Here is a 17,919-nt window from a genome sequence, read left to right as displayed (position 1 = left end):
TTTCCCATATCGCATGCAACAAAACATTCAACAGGTAGTCCCGCAACCCAGGCCATGCAAGAATCTCCGCAAAACAAAGCAGCTGTCAACAGCCGGGGCGACCGGCGCTTCGCTTTACATATTTCAATTGGTCGCACCCCTTGCGCCCTTCCCCTCTCTGCAACGACAAGATGCACAAATAACTCGGAATTCTTACCTCGCGGGCGCTTGGGGACTTTTTCCCGTCGCTCCACGATTCCAGCTCAGTCAAAACATTAACCTGTGCGACCTCCTCACGACCGATAACGATAATTACGGGACGATTATGAGCACGGCTTGCAAAACAAAAACGAAAGACAAACCGTCCACAATCGCGATTCTGTCGGGTATTGTTCGGCTATAATCAACCAAATGCACATCGCGCTCGCACCCCATTGGTCAGTAGCCCGTCACGAGGAGAATTGGCCGCGGTGGCGGGGCATCTTCGTGATTTCGTTCAAAGGGGAATTTGCAATACGAAAGATATCTGACTTTCAAGCGATCTGATTGGCTGAGAGGCGGAGTAACCGATTCCGTATAAAAGCCGCGCTGGGGGAAATGAACGTCATTTCGAGTTGTCGTCTCGAGTGCTAACGTCGGCTTGGCTTTGCGTGGTCCCACACTCAGTTCTTGTGCAGTGCCGAATAATTGGTAGTGAGAAAACCATTGGTTGTTGGTAATATCATCGAAGTGGATAAAGTTTTGTGTAGTTAGCGCATTACCTGGAATATTTAACTGGATACTTGTGGATAAGTCGTCATACAGTGCAGGCGTATCAGTGACCTAGTGTGAACACCCTTCAATAAATTAGAAGCGCATTTTTGTGATTTAGAAGAAAAAAGAAACTTGAAAGTTACTATGAAGGCTATTACAGCAGTTTGTGCAACCGGTGCGTCCGTTCCGGCTATTATTAACGGTCGCGTTTCACGGCATCGGGACGGCGAGAATGCCGAGATTCAAATGTACCTTTCGAAACTCAAGGATCTAGTGCCGTTCATGCCGAAAAACCGTAAACTCTCCAAATTGGAGATAATCCAGCACGTGATCGATTACATTTGTGATCTTCAAAAAGAGTTGGAAACCCATCCCGCCGTGAATAGTTTCGATGCCGCCGCAGTGCTCGATGTTGAGACGCAGAACCAGCAAATGGAGAATCTCCCCAGCAGCGTGGCGCTTCTAGCCGCCAGCAATACAGTGTCCTCTAGTCCTGCGTGTCAACGTCAGCCCTTGTCTGATCGGCCCAGCCCAAATACAATTCTGTCATCGACTCATAGCAGCCCACTCACCACACCCGCCGAGGCGAACCTTCACTCAAACTCATCACATTCACATACGGTAAGTTTCAAAGGATTAAGGATTTTTGGTCTAATTGAGTACGATGAGGGAGACTTTGGTGTCAGTTTTTGAAAAACCCTATGGTATACGTTGAAGGCAGCTTCTTCAGTAGCATTATTCCTTCCTGCCTGGGATACCTAAAGGGAGTCATTTCGCGTTCTGTAAATTTAATTGCTGGCGGCGTTAGTTCTTCTTAGATCGCCCCAGTAATCCTCAAAAAGAAGAAGTCTGCGTGGGCACCCTGTACTTTATAAAGGAGTGAACAGGAGGCAGAAAAAATATTTGAAAGAATAAGTAAATTTAGACCTTTCGGTAGAAATATGCCACCAACTATTTCCCGCAGAATAAATTTCTTTAATTGAGGTATATCTGTGATTTGTTACTTAGAGGGCATTCGCTAATTTCTGATTTGCCGATCTGCGGTTGAGCATCGAATCTTTATCCAATCTGGGAGCCAAGCGGGGACTCTACGCCGCAAGCTAACTCGAGTTTATTAAAGACGATTTTAAATTGCGAAAACCATGACTGACTCATACTTTCCATTTCGGTTATATCATAATCGCGCAAGTAATCAGGTATGTCGCCTAAAACTGTTCAGCACTGCCAAATTCGTTGACTGAATGTCTGTCGCCGCAGGGCAATGTCATTACTCAAATATTTGAGTCCGCCCGTCCGAAATGTTTGTTCCCGTTAGCAAAACACTCATTCCTTGGTCGTCACGTCCATTCCCAGTCCGCCCAGCTCATCTCGCTTATGCACAATCAGTCGCCAAATAGCGCCTCCGCATCTTGCCCCATTGAATATTAAAGAGCTCAGCTGCGCGCCTCGTCTCAGCATCGATGGCTGAGCCAACAACAAAACAGAAAAACAACAAAACCAACAAAAAACAAAGCACCGAGAAAAAATAGACAGAAACCCGAGAGTCATGTTTTAAAATCTCTGAACACCTGCGAAAATCGTATTTCGAAATCACGTCATCACGTTGTAAAAATTTCACCGATTTTGGGGCCGTTCATTTCGAGACCGAGAGAAGGTCTTAGCCCCCCTGCCAAACTCCGTGTGCATACCATCTTGATCGACGGACAATCAAACGCCAGGTTTTCTGTAATTACGCCGACAAGCCTGTCTAATGCCTGGACTGTTGCAAAAAGTGGAGATTTAATGGCCCCACGTAGTTGCTTTGTGTTGTTGGCAATCTATCATGCTTCCATCGGACGCCCGATCGACGTGCTCATGCCATCTGGAATCGAGCTTCGAACCGTAGCGGCGGGAGAAAATTCTGCACGTGCACCTCCGTCTTGTACCATTGGAACATGGGGAGCTGATCTTAAACCGCTTCTGCACCTCCCATAACGGAAGCATTTGATCAGGTCGAGGAGGCTAAGGACACTGCGTCCATGGACTGCATCTTTGCCAGAAATAGATGAATGAAGATCGCGCCAGTTATCTTGTGTGCTCGCTGTATCATTGAGGTTAATGATGGACTTAATTGTGGCCTCCACTTGGAACCCCGCTGCTCGCTAGCCTGCATTTTGCAACTAAACGGTCGACACGATCTCAGGCGATCTTGACAAAACTCCACCTCGTGATGGCGTGTTGCACAATGGATAGTTGACTGGGGTTGCAAAAAATTTCGAACAATTAGAACGGACGTTGCAGTAAAGTTTTGCAAAATGAGCTACATCCAAGCTCTCTAGACGGGAATAACGCAGTCCTGAGCAGTCTAAAGAATGTTCTTTTAATTCTGGCCATAGCCCCATAAATATTTTCTCAGACCCCGCTAGTTGGACGAAATCTACTTGTTTCAAACTATTCCTTACATTTTGCTTTCCGGGCCCACGTCAGACGGGACGCACTGTAAAATCTCATCCCATTCGACCCGCTTGAGGTGAGGCCTAGATTCATCGTAGCGGGTGGCAGCGTTGCTTCTATTATTTCGAATTATTCTGTGCCGTTTATGGCCTCCAGTCATGAGCGATGATAGACAGCAATTGCTGTCGATTCTTCCATTCCGGCGACTGGCCGAGGAGGCAGGGGATCGCAACAGATATCCAGATCTCTCAAGCTCTAAACGTTGCTACTTCTGCGCCACTCTGTCCAAAACTTAGCCAAAGATAATCACAAACGCAACGTTTAAGACCAGATACAATTTGCACGGCGCCGTTCGCCAGCCCGTCCATTTCCTGATGTTCATTTCAGAAAATAAACTTTTTTATGGCCTCCACATTAAAATGAGCCAAAGGTCTTGCAGGTGTTGATCTTTGTGTCTCGCTAAATGACGCGACCATATGGTAATTTGTTTGTCATCAAGGATGGGAAAAGATACACTCCACAAGCGCTTTATTCGTCTGGGGCGAGTCTTTGAAGCTTGGGAAGAAATGGCGATGCTTATTATGAAAGAGGCGAGCGGGCAGCTGAAAAAACGCGCCACAGCCATGGCGATATATTTCTGCGTGACTTTAGCGTGACCCTCTCCGCTGGTGCGGCTATGATTGTTGTGTGAAATTGGCTGGGCAAATCACGTTGTTTATTGTTGTATGGCGCGGCGGGCGGTTCGTTGCATGGATCAAACGCTATTGTAATGACTGGGCGCTCGGTGTTTACGTGAGGTAGAATGCCCCATTGCGTATAAATGAGGGACTTGGCTAGTCTGTTCCCCTCCATTCGCGTATTTGAGCAGAAATTTCCATTCCATGCCATTCGTTTTCACTCGAAAGCTGAGACCCATTCGATAGACCAAGGTACGTTAGAAACAATCGAAAACACCAACCTACATAGCTCCCCTTACAAAATGTGAATTAATACCAAATTTAAAATTTCTGATGGTAGCCACACTGCCCCAAAGCGCAAAGTTAAAGACCTTTTTCAAATCTCGAGTTAAAATAATAGAAAAACTGGAAAACCAAAGTCCGCCCCACGAAAATCTCAATTAATCTACTCCACTCCTCCCACATAAAACCAGCATTTCACTAATCAGAAATTTTCCCTTCTTTCTTACAGGTGACAGACAAACGTGATCGATAAAGCTGTTAGTTCTTTTTAGTTGTAAAACGAGAAGAATTAAAAACCTAAACTATTAGTTATGTAGTGTAAAATCAGGTGAACATTTTTAATAAATTAAGTTCAGGCTCAGATGCAATTTATTCAACTAAAACAAAAACTCCATTATAAGTATGTATGTAGAGAGATAAGCACATGTTGTTGAAGATGCAAAAACAAGGGACATGTCATCATTAAATATAACCTCCTCCCTCATCCCATCATTTCCATAGAGCAGACAAATGCAATTCCTCCCTTCAAACTTCGAATGAATCCCAGATTTTCCTTTTACATGGAAGGAGGAACCAGGTGGGAAAGCCTCTCAGCGGCAGGAACTTGACATTGCAATACTTTTTCCTAAGTGTTATAATTTCCTTCAAACAGAGTTTCCTGCCGGCGCTTATCACACCTTTTTACTTCTTCTAACATTTGATTTCAGTAAATCTTAATCTAAAACAAAAAAAACATAAAAATGAAGTATCTACACCCGAAATATCTCAGTTTTAATTTTCAAAAGTTCTTTTGTACCATCACACCCTAAACCCCTTTCACATTGAAATCACCACCCAATCCACCCAAACCCTCATTTCTTGACTTTGTTGTCTTGTTTTTTTCCTCTTGAATTTTGTTTTGATTTATCATTTATTATATTCTGTCATCCATTCTTTCAAAACGAAAACATGAATATGATTATTTTAGTAATTATTATAATATATAAATATGATTAATATTTTTTACATTTTAATGTAAACATGTTCTGTGATCCGTAGAATATTTTGTACAAAGTGTATAGAATATTATGATAAATAGATGTGTATGTATGTAATTTGGAAATTGATTTTCAAATTAAAAGAAAAACTTAAGAATGTACATTGAGAAAAATGAAAATGTAATACAAATTTATGAATGAAGAGAAAAGAATTATGAGAAAAAAAATTAAAAAAATATTCAATAAAAATGAATTTCAAAATATATATCTTGTTTTTCATTTATTGGGAGTTTGGGGGTCGATTTTGGAGGATCTTCAGGTAGATGCTTAAGATTCATCAATTACAAAGATGTTCAAAACAAATCTGGGCGTTCTCTTTGTCATACTTTGGCATTACTTTTGACTCGCCTTCCACATGCGTGTGAAAAGTGCTGTAGTGCCTAATATTTGATAGCGATTGATAGCGAACTGATTTTGAATGCATGGCAGTTTCACTTGCGCTTTTTAAGGTTTTGTGTAAAATAAGACCTTATTAAAATCGGTTTACTGTCTGTCTGCCCGTCGCGCATTTTTCTCAGAGACTGTTGCAGCGATTGACACCAAATTTGCTGGGAACTGTGAACGCTCACGCATACAGTGAGTTACATCCGTTTACGCCGAATTTAGTTCAATCTAGTACCACGAAATTGCAACAATATAGGGTATAACATAGAGCATGATCCTACCAAATTTGGTGAAAATCGCACGATTACTAACAAAGTTATAATAGGTCAAAGTTGTCACTTCTCTGCAAATTCAAAACTATGAATGGATATGGATGCTCTCACATAATATATGCATATATTACGTGCTACGTACTAATGGGAGAAATGCACACTCAAATATGTTTATATAAGAAATACACAAAACCTTTCACACCTGAAGCGTCCAGCTTCCGGTTTCCCGACTTGTTTCAAGAGCTATTTACGCAAATAATTGGCTCAAATATTTTCGTTAATTCTGGCTTACGATGCTGGATTTCCACGAAACTTTCCAGTATTATGCTAAATTAAAAAAAAACATGATTAGGATCGATTCGATGTCTGTTTGTGTGCGACACCTGATTTATTCGGAAACGTCTGAAGCTATTTGCACAAAATTTAGTGAGGACGTGCGGCCCGTGAATCCCTTTACAGACAATAGGCTGCATCATTTTGCAGTTGGTTTAAGAGGGGCTTCCCATATATATAAAAAGGAGGTGTAAAATGTTTTTACACACAATAAGATCATGTGAGAGGACTCGACTATTACTTTTGGATGCTGATCCTATTTCTCACATTTTATGAAACGTAGGGGGCTAAAAATTTAGCCTCCGAATGTGCGCGTAGTCTCGTTCCCAGAACCCATTCAACGGAAAAATCTGAATAAAATCATGACGGTGCAGCTCTACAAAATACTGGCTTCAAAATTTACCCGAAAACCCTCCTAAGTGCATGTTAGAGGTACTCTTCTAAGTAATAAAATAATACACAATTTTGGAAAGTTCCGAAAAAATCCCAAGTATTGTTGACAAAGTTTTTCAGTTATGTTCAGATATCCCGACTCCACCCTCCTGTCGCTCGCAAGCCTACCACGTTCAATTTTCGTAAGGCGAACTTCGAAGGTCTTTACTCAGCCCTGACGTCAATCAACTGGGTCCCCCTCCTCTCTCCATTTACGTGTGACCAAGCACTCAACACTTTCTATACCATTTTATCTCATCTTCTTCCTTGTTACGTTACCTTCTCTCCTAAGTGCTTAGGCTCTTACCCCGTCTGGTTCACCACTGAAATTCACAGAAAACTACGTCAAAAACAGACTGCGAGAAAGAAGTTCCTGCCTTCTAGAAACGTTGCTGACTTAGTTTTATTCAAATCTCTTCGTTCCTCGGTCAAATCGTTAATAGGTAAGTCGAATATTTGTCCAGCGTGGAAGACTCACTAAAACGTGGAAACCTGCAACCTTTCTGGTCCCACATTCGCAACTCCCGCGCCCTGCCCAATTATTCCCTCCGTTCATTAAATTCTTTGGCTTCTCAGCTAACTCCTCCCAACTATCTTGTAATTTACTCTGCCGCTACTTTTCGTCAGTCTATGTTCCCCTTCCTTCCTCTGAATCCCTCCCGATAGTGGATGTAGCCTGCCCGGCATCGTCTACCATTCCTCTTCTTACCCCTATCTTTGTCGAATACCTCATTGGCAAATTTGATGCCAATGTCGGACCTAGCTACGATGGTCTTCCAAAGCTCTTTTTGCACAAAACTGGTAAGTCCATCTCCCTTCCCCTATCTCTTATTTTCAACAGAAGCCTCGAATAGAACCATTTTCCCGGCTTGTAGAAAGAGGCTCTCATCATCCCCAAAAGTGGAGATCGTTCGCTTACCGAGAATTACCGTCCCATTTCCCTCCTCTCCTCCTGTTCCAAAATCCTGAAAAGATATGCCAGCGACTGGTTGTCTGCCCACTTTGGCCAACACATAGTGAAAGAGCAACACGGCTTCATTAAACGTAGGTCCACTGCCTCCAATCTGCTTGACTTAACCCACTTTGTCGCAAAATGTTTAAATTCACGGCAAGAAGTCCATATCTTTTACACTGACTTCCCATACCACTTGTTTTATGGCTTGCCTCTTACCTTTCCAACCGATCCTGCCGTGTCTTTTTTGACGGCTGTACTTCCCGCTCCTTCTCCCCCTTTTCTGGCGTCCCACAGTGATCTATTCTGGGTCCCTTCTTATTTTTATTTTTCATTAACGACCTTCCTCCCCTCCTTACTTCTCTCTGTTTGCTCTATGCAGACGACCTTAATCTGTTTTCCGCTATGTCGTCGCCTATGGGCTGTGTTTCCCTTCAATCTAACCTGGACACTCTCTCGTTGGTGCTTGACTAATGGTTTAGCGTAAAACGTCAGAAAGTGTCACTCTATGTTCTGCTCCCTAAAATCCCCACCCACTTCTTTCTCCTACTCTCTTAACGGACATTCCTTATCCTGCTTAAATTCCATTCAGGACCTCGGAGTCACTTTCGACAATAAGCTCCGCTTTGACCCCCATTGCCTCCATGCCATCAATCGAGCAGCAAAATTGTCAGGTTTTATAATTCACTCCTCCTCTGATTTTGACTCCGTCCAACCCTCCTTAACTCTCTTCAATTCCCTTGTGAGGAATACCCACAAGTATTGCTCCTTGATCTTGTCACCCTCTCGTAACTGTGATTGTCTTACCTTCGAAAATGTGCAACGTAAATTCACCCGTTCTCTCTTCTTTAAGAAAAGCTTCCTTCGTGTGGACTACTCCTCCCGCCTCCGCTTTCTGAACCTTCCCTTCCCACAACAGTGTAGATTCTATCGGGATCTATGCACATTTTTTAAACTTTCCTCGGGTCTGATGGACTGCTCCGCCGCTGACGAGATCACCTGCCGTCCTGTGTCTTATAACACACGTAGCGCAGAATTTTTCAACGCGCCCTTCGCAGAGCTCGAAGTCTACTTTCATTCCCTGATTCCTAGGCTTTGCGAAATTATAACGCAGAACAGCTTGGTCCTTTTAACTTCTCTACTTTAAGTAATTTTAAACTTAGGAAAAGTTTTTTGCTTTCTCCTTCTCCTGAAGATAATAATTAATTGGAATTGACTCTGCTTGTTCTCTGTTAAATTAAATAAATTAAATAAATAAATAAATTCGATATCCCTGACCTCCGCCATCGTTCCATCTCAGGCATGGTCTGCCTCGTCGTCTTTACCTTACCTAACATCGATATAGCCCTTATAGGCTTTCCGGGCTGACCCGCCCATCGCAACCTATTTAGCCGGATTTTATCCACAAGCAGACGGTCATGGAGTCGCTCGTAGATTTGATCGTTTTATAGGCTACTGAATCGTCCATCTTCATGCAGGGGGGCAAAAATTCTTCGGAGCATTCATCTCTCGAATGCGACCAAGAGTTCGCAGTTTTTCTTCCTAAGAACCAAGTTTCCGAGCAATGCATGAGGACTGACAAGATCATTGTCTTGTACAGTAAGAGTTTTGACCCTATGGTGAGATGTTTTGAGCGGAACAGTTTTTGTAAGCTGAAATAGGCTCTGTTGGCAACCAACAACCGTGCGCGGATTTCATCATCGTAGCTGCTTTGGGTTATGATTTTCGACCCTAGAGAGGAGAAGCTATCACGGTCTGAAAGTTGTCCTGTCTTTATTATTCTCGTCTGACCAGTGCGATTTGATGTTGTTGGTTGGTGAGTTTTTTCGCGCCGCCTGCTCGATCTGGATGAAGGCAGATCGTATGTCTTACGTCATTCTCCCCAAGATGTCAATATCGTCAGCAGCTACAACTTACGTAAGTATATAAAGGGCTACATCCTGGGTAATCGAGCCTAGCCTATACTCGATAACAAAAACGAATTTCGCTTTTAAATTTTTGCTAAATATTCTGGGATAGCTAAGTTAACGATTTATATATAGTAAGAAAACGTCGATTCCGAAAACCTCCTAATGCGGTTTCGACCCTTAACGATAAAGGGCTTCAGCTCCTTGGACAATTGATCCCAAACAACATAATAAAGCAACATTAAACTTTCTGCATGATGACGGGCGAGAAAGAGAAGGACAAGTCTATTGAAACGCGCAAACGCATTGTGTCCTTACATAATGAAGAAAAATTGCTAAGCAAAATAAGTGCAATCGTCAGTCCGGCAAAGTCAATGATCCAGTATATTTTAATTTAACTCCAATAATATGCTGGGAAATAGGCGCAGAAATCCATGTCGAAAAAGCCGACATTCTAAACCGAACGATTTATTTTAAAACAGATTAAAAAATATCCGGAAAATGGGTTGCGACAATTGTTGCAGACCTTCGCCAACATTTAAATAAAACAGTTTCCGCTGATACCGTTCGTAGCACACTAAAAGGATATGCGTATTCCAAAAAATAGTAAAGAAATCGGATTAAGCAGTTAAATTTTGCAAACAATTGTTGCAGACCTCTGTCAACATTTAAATAAAATAGTTTCCGCTGATACTGTTCGTTCCACACTAAAAGGATACACGTATTCCAAAAAATAGTAAAGAAATCGGATTAAGCAGTTAAATTTTGCAAAAAGGTACATCCATAAGGACTATAGCTTCTGGAAACGATTGATTTTTGTCGATGTGAGTAAATTCGATATTGAGATACTAGCTTGAACCCAAAAAAAATAATACCCCCCGTGAAACATGGTGGAGACTCAGCAATGATGGGAGGGTGTTTTTCAGCGCTAAATATGTAATGTAAATATGTATTAATTGCCCTAAAGTACTACAAACTTCTATCGACCATCTAATCTCAAAAATCAAAAACGAATCGAAAAAGTATGATATAAAGAAGGTAGGACATTTGAAAGATGCCGTCTAAAAAGAATGGAACGAAATTTTCCCCTTATACACTGAAAAATTAGTGAGTCGGTTAAAAAATATCATTAAATAGAAATAGTAAATACTAAGATACAAATTTCTATTGTGTTTTCTTCTAAAAAATTTGCACACGAATACGAATGCTGTCTTGAATTTAACTGAATATTTGATTTTTCAAATTTATTGAAGTCTTTAATAATTTAATATTAAATCTTTTTATTTATATTTATTTAGAAGTGAATAAAAGCTGTAAATATGAAAAAAAATTAAATCATCCAAGAAAAATCTCAAAAATTTGTATTTTTTGCAAAATTTTAGCGCCCTGCCAAAGCATGTATCTACATATTTCATAACTTTTAACGCCCGTTGCATTAACGTTTTCTTGTTTTTTAATGAATATCTAGGCAGTGACAATCCAAACAAAATCAAATTGAATAAAGAATTTTGAAAAGTGAACGAAGAAGTTAACTTTTTAGAGTTTCCTATGGTAGCGGAAGCCTAGTTAACTTTTCCGTACACTTAACTTTTGAGAGCCTATACTCTAATAGGATTTCCGCCAAACCTTCTATTATGAAACTTTGTATGTAAACTACTATTGAAAACTTTTTGTTCCGTTTAATTATAAAGGCTTTTGCACTCTTTAGTCTTTTTGGTGTTACATCAACTGCAGATGACCCTCGAACACTTAATTAATAATGCCTTATTCAACACAGTCTCATATTGAAGCTGAATAAAACTGAAGTTTTGACGACCGATCCCCATGAAACAGGCGCAATCACTGTCAGCGGCTTGCCCAGAACTGAGCGATTTAAATATATCGGGTCAATGCTGTCAACCAATGGAGAACTGCGTTATGAAATTGTTTAAGGCATTAACCCAACCTGGATAAAGTGGCTATCCACAACTGCTGTTCTTTGTGATCGATGTATCAACGAACGTCTCAAATTTAAAATTTACGGTAATGTCTTCCGTCCTATCGCTTTCTATGGTTCTGAGTGTTGGCCGAATATAAAAGACAATGAATTTCGTCTTGCGGTAATGGATACGAAAATGTTACGCTGGATTAGTGGTGTGACATATTTTGATCACATCCTAAATGAGGATATCCACTATCGATATGAGGTTTCACCGATCGTGGAGAGATTGCAAGAGAGGCGTCTTCGATGGTATGGTCACGTTACAACGCTAACGAGAATTTACTTGTCAAGATTGATCTAAACATCGAAGTTGATGGTAGGCCACCAAAAGGCTGGCCGAAAGAACGGTAGCTTGACACGTTGGATGGGGATTTAAAAGTCTCACGATTGTATCCAGATCAGGCGTCTGATAGAATGAAATGGCGAAACCGATCATGACGAGCCGACCCCGCTTGTGAACGGGACAAAGACTGAAGAAAAAATTATTGCTTCTACAGAAGGGCTGTTTATTTTTATTTTTTATGATTTTCCAAATCAAACTACGAAGTTCCAGAAAATTTCAAATTTTCCAAACTGATTTCAGACTTTTCCAAGTCAATTTCTGAACTTTCCATTTCAAATTGCAAGTTTTCCATTTCAAAATCAAAATTTCCCATTTCAATTTCAGAATCTTTTCAACGTCCTACTACAAGGCCTTATACCAACAATACTGGATAAGGATAGAGCTTGTTTGTTTTCATGGTCTGGGAAGAAGTATAATATCCTCAATCTTCGCTGTTATGCTTTCATAGCTTCTAAATATAAAAGCATGTACTTGTGGCTGCAATTAATTCCGTCATTTCCTGTAGAACCTAGGCTAGGCTAGAGTATTAAGAAGTTTAAATTGCGCAATTGTTAACTATTTTCAAATACTTATCCGAAATAAACGGGAGATCCGAAGCCACCTGAACTGCTAAAGGATGAGGATGAGATTCTATGAGAGAGGTATACGTATTCCATAATTTTTTCATAATTTTCATTTTCTTGTAAACTAAGAAATAATGTTAGTTGTTGAAATAAAAATATGTCTTATAAAATCTAAGCTTAAAGACAAATTTAAATGCAAGTATGTGTTTTAAATTATTTGTGTGAATTTAGTTTAGCTTAACGGGGACGATTGTTTGCTGCTGCTTTTGGGAGCTCCTTCATCGTGTCCACCACCCAGTTAGCGCAGTCAGTCGATTCTTGACGTTAAACTCAAGTTCATCCATTTTCCCCATAACTGTTGACATTCTAGGAATAGTTGCATCATCCATTATCAGCACACAGTTTTCCATTTTCTCTTGCAGTTCCGTCAAAAGTTCTTTGGAATGGACTGCATTACAATTTGATAATTCATGGCAATTATGGCGGCTTTAATTGCAGTCACAAGTACACTTTTTTATATATATCTAGAGGTAATGAAAAGCAGCAGAGATTGAGAATGTTACATTTTTTCCAAGACCATAAAAACAAACAATGATAGAAAGTTAATGAGCAGCTCAAATTCCTTTCCATCCATCTAAGTTTATCCTTACCCAGTGATAAAATGTCAGTATATGACTTTAAAGCGGAATATTGGAAAAAATCTGAATTTGAAATGGAAAATTCTGAAATTGACTTAGACAAGTCTGAAGTCACTTTGGAAAAATCTGAAGTTGTTTGACTTACAAAAGCTACAGATATATACAAAATCTTTAAGAGGTTAAGCTTTTATAGCGGCTTAACAAATACGCATATTTTGTGATTTTGGTATTTTGCATGGTAAACTGTATAAATTATTTTCTTGAACGTAATGCAAAAAAAATGGCGGCTTCACGGATGAAGAGGAAGAATTCTTCAGGTGGCCAAACCAATTTCACCTACAACGCGCGCTCAAAATTCTTAAATTCTCCTATCGTAGTGAATTCAAAAGGAATTCTTTTTTCGTATAGTTTGAAAGTAGATGATGTTTAGAATACGTCATAAAAAGGATTTCATGAAAAGCATATTCCTACGTGGTTATTGACTGGGGGGGGGGGGGATATGACCACTTGCGGTCTTTATCTTTACATGCGTTTTCTCGAAAGTTGACTTTTTGAAACATTCTGGCATCACTTCCACCAGAAATATTCATGGATTTTTTTTTGAAAATTGTGATTCATTCAGTCAGAACATGTACAAATTATACTAAAAAACATTAAATTATCTTTAGTGGTTGCTTTGTAATTATTTCCCAAAATTGGCCGTGAAATTTACGCTTAACGGTAGAAGATAGCTTTAATCCTTTAGGTATGCCATTTTGAAGGTGTTAAAACATTTTTGTAGCAAGAAAACAAAAGATCCATTTTTAAAATTTGTACAGCGCCCTAAGGCTTTAACTACTGTAAGCAATCCATAATATAATTTAATTATACTAAAAAATAATGTAATGGAAAGTTAATATAAAGAAATTACAAAATATTTGAAAATCGTAAGATTATATTAACTGGAAAACACACCGTCAACAAAGAATAAATGTTATTTTGCGGTAGACGTGCTGGATTTGGTTTTAATCTTATGCTATAATTATAAATTTCATTAATGCGACAATTATGAAGCGTATCAATGATGTTATATTTTGATGATCGTAAACTTAAGGGAAATTTTTTTGAAATGCTGTATAATAATAAACGACTATTAACTTTATTCGAGCAGAACTTGGCATGAGGACTAGGTGTCATATAAGGACATCTTAATGACTTTTTTCAGATTTTTCGGTGTGGCAGTTTCGTCCAATGTGCAAGTTGACCAAGAGAGACTAAGAAAGCAGACTATCCTAAAAGCATAAAGAAATGCCAAAATTGTTTGCGGAGTTTCGCCCGAAAACGTAAATCCACTGAAATGTTCTGTCGACGTGGGCTTGAGCGTCTCCATGCTAGCTAACCTCGTGAACCTGTGGGATTCTTTCTACACTGTAGTCCTTTTCATAATATTAATAAAAGTTCGTGTGCCCTTGATCCGGTACTTCGGCAACGCACCAAAACCTGAAATACAAAGAGGAACAATGGCATCGCGCGAAATTGAAATGTAGGGGACGCGATGCGGGGAATGGGGAAAAAATGATTCGACCGCGCCCGTGGTGAAATCGAGGATAGCCAACGTTCCCGGTTGATGTCTCTCCTGCCTCACATTTCCAGAAGACCCGACCTATTCTTAAAAAAATCGAGCCTGTGCCATAAAATCATAATAATTCTTGGATAATTCGGTTAGGCAATCACGTTTCAGTTAAAAATTTAAACAAAAAATAATACAATTCCGCAGAGATACTATTTTTAAATCCAGGCGCCTTTATAAATTCTTTTATCACTGCAGTTGTTCCCTACCTAATGTTATCACCTATATATCACCTAATATTTGCATCGTATTAACATAAATTATCAGTATTTTTACGACCGCGACTGGAACTAGTGGAACAACTGTTTTTATGAGTGCAACAAAAATATTGTAGACCAATGTATTCTGTCTTCTTGCCGATGTTCCGCTTATACTCGTACTTAGCAAGAATTTTACCATTCTTGTCTAGCTGCACAAACGATACTAAAAGGATGGACGTAGTGTAACAACACCCATCTTCACACTATGCAATGGCGATCATACTATATCGTTTCAGATGAATTTACGGACTTTTTTCTTACAAGTGACAGACAAACCTTATCGATAACGCTGTTAGTTCTTTTTTATTGTAAAACGATTTGAGTTCAGGCGCAGATGTTATTTATATTCAACTAGAACAAAAGCTCCTTTATAAGCACATAAGTATATAGAGAGAAAGGCACACGATTTCGAAGATGCAAAAATATCATCACGTCATCAATAAATATAACTTCCTCCCTCATCCCAGAACAGACGAACGCAAAAGAATCAATTCCTACTCAAACTTCGAATGAATCCCAGATTTTCCTTTCACATGGAAGGGGGGCGAGCCTCTCAGCGACAGGAACTTGACATTGCAATGCCTTTTCCGTAAGTGTTATAATTCTCTTAACACAGAGTTTTCTGCGATTGCTTACCACACCTTTTTACTTATTCTTACAATTGATTTCAGTGAATCTTAATCTAAAACAAAAAATCATGAAAATGAAGTATCTACACTGGAAATACCTCAGTTTTAATTTTTAAATTCGTTAAAAAATTGCCTAAGTTTTCTAAGTTTTAGGTTTTTTTTCTTCTTCCGTAAAACCCCACCCTAAACATTGTTTCTTGACCTTGTCTTGTTATTCTTCCCCGTCAATTCTGTTTTGGAGGATCTTCCGGTAGAAGTTGGGAATGCATCAAGTTGTGATTCTGTCAAAAACAAACCTGTCCATTCTACAAGCAACCGCTCTTCCAAAAAGAAAAGAGCCAACTAAGGCTCTATTCATACTATCCAGAAGCTATCGTGTCCAATACAGCACGAACGAGTGTATTCATGCTATCCAGCATATAGCGTATTCAGCACAGTACAGGCCTATCCCTACTTTTTTTGTGAAATTACAAATCAAACAGAAGTTCGGATTGCACTCTACATATGACACCACTTTATTTCTGCGAAAATTATGTTTCAATTCTTGAGAGGTACATTTTAATATGGATTTGTGTCCGGCGGAACAAATCCTAAAATAAACACATGTCTATGCTTCTTCGCTTCCAATGGAATGGGTTTTCAATCGCCTTACAGGGATGCACTAGAGTTTAAGACAGGAAGATTTTTTTCTCCTTCTATAGTTTTGTTCGGTCCGATTTCGAGAGGTCTAAATATCACCTACCACTATATCAGATAATTTCCATTAAGGCTAGTCATTAAAAGTTACATAAAAGTGGATCCCTTTTTGGTTCGGTTCATTAATAATGGTGGTCAAAGGGTAGTATAGGTCCCGGGGCGAAACGTGGATTGGTACCCACGATGGAGCATAAAACCTGGGAAATGCCTGCTGAACCAACACCAACAGCTCTACTACCAAACCCTATCTCCACCTCCACGTGGTGACCGCTGGGAACTCTTTATTGACGAAAAGCTGCAGACGGAGAAGGATGAAGGCGAGTCTCCCGCGCCTAAAAACGGGACAAATTGTACCAACTGGTCCTCCAGGTTGGGGGTTGGGTAGGGCTGACAACCCTACACGGAAAACAACCTGTTACGAAGCCACAACAGCCTCATGTATTCCTCGGAAACTTGGGTTCTTAGCAAGAAAAATTGCGAACTCTTGGCCGCGTTCGAGAGAAGAATCCTCCGAAGAATTTTTGGCCCCCTACATGAGGATGGACGATTCCGTAGCCTACACAATGACGAAATCTATGAGCGATACTATGACCGTCCGGTTGTGGATAAAATCCGGCTCAATAGGTTACGGTGGGCGGGTCACTTAATCCGTATGGATGAAGATGATCCCGCCCGGAAAGTCTATAAGGGCAATATCTATGCTAGGAACAGAAGACGCCAGACAGCTTTTAGGGATATCGAATTGGTGGACCTCGGTGCAAAACCGGGATGTCTGGAGTTCCTTATTAAGGCAGGCCTAGACCGGATACCGGTTGTTGCGCCGTTGATGATGATGATGATGATCATTAATAATAATAATAATAATCGTTGGTGCAACAATCCATATTGGATCAGGGCCTTGAAGTGTGTTAGAGCACTTCATTCAAGACCGTAACGGTACACTAGGAGGCAATGTGGTCAGCATTGCGCTCGCCCGAGATTATTACCCTGATTTGACTCAGGTACTCATTCATAGCTGAGTCGACTGGTATCCGACGTCAAATCACGATGCCAATTCCACTGCCACCAGTGAGATTTGAACCGCGACCTTCCGTATGACAGCCTAGTGCTCTAACCACTGAGCTATCCGGACATTGGTTCATTGGTTGCAGAAAATATAGGGAAACAATGGATTGAAAGACCTCTCTGACACGTGAAACAACCCACAATTTGAATGCAACTGGTAGTCTATTGAGTAAAGTGTCAGATAGGCCTTTTTTTTAAAAAAAAGTCGGGCAACTTAGTATTAGAAAGGCAATGCTAGAAATATTTCATTCTCTCGAAGCAATTCGACTTGAAATAACCCGGCAGCTTTATATTTATATATATTATTATTATATTAGTAACTTTTTTCAAAAAATAGCAAACTTTGAGCGTTGAGGTCCGCCCGTACCTAAATCCAGGGCAAGCCAGGTTAGTGGAGACAAATCCGCAGCCGGAGTGGGGGAACCCTATTATCCCATTATTTCGTAAGTTTTTAGCAATAAATTAAATTAGTTTATTTAAAACACAAAAAAAAGATTAACTTTATCACAATACTTTAATCACTTTCTGAATTAGGGCATTCCAACTGGGATCTTTGTGTTTCGTGTGTTCGCCGCCGCGGTTGGGAACAGAAGAGACCGGCTTATTTCCATGCGGTCCTTACTGTTTCCACCGCTAATTTTCCACTCCCCCGGTGCGTTCCGAAAATGAGCGAGTGGAGAGTTTCGCGCCATCT

The 17,919-nt window shown here is 40.2% G+C and overlaps 1 protein-coding gene across 1 annotated transcript; it reads left to right on the top strand.

Moving 5' to 3' along the window:
* The first annotated feature begins 577 nt into the window (after positions 1 to 577).
* Positions 578 to 5,073, top strand: LOC119648289 (protein extra-macrochaetae). The gene is made up of 2 exons (XM_038049945.1): positions 578 to 1,353; positions 4,354 to 5,073. Exons 1-2 carry the CDS (start codon positions 877 to 879, stop codon positions 4,375 to 4,377), a joined length of 501 nt encoding a protein of 166 aa, XP_037905873.1. The 5' UTR covers positions 578 to 876; the 3' UTR covers positions 4,378 to 5,073.
* Positions 5,074 to 17,919: the final 12,846 nt, after the last annotated feature.

Source organism: Hermetia illucens, chromosome 2 (genome assembly GCF_905115235.1).
Source record: "Hermetia illucens chromosome 2, iHerIll2.2.curated.20191125, whole genome shotgun sequence".
Classification (NCBI taxonomy): domain Eukaryota; kingdom Metazoa; phylum Arthropoda; class Insecta; order Diptera; family Stratiomyidae; genus Hermetia; species Hermetia illucens.
The sequence above is the reverse complement of the archived record's forward strand: the minus strand, read 5'-3'. Positions and strand labels throughout refer to the sequence as shown.

Excerpts from the sequence above, each read along its gene's own strand:
- LOC119648289 (XM_038049945.1), top strand. The coding sequence starts at position 877 with ATGAAGGCTATTACAGCAGTTTGTGCAACCGGTGCGTCCGTTCCGGCT. Across the intron at positions 1,354-4,353 it reads ACTCATCACATTCACATACG|GTGACAGACAAACGTGATCG; the intron begins GTAAGTTTCAAA and ends TCTTTCTTACAG.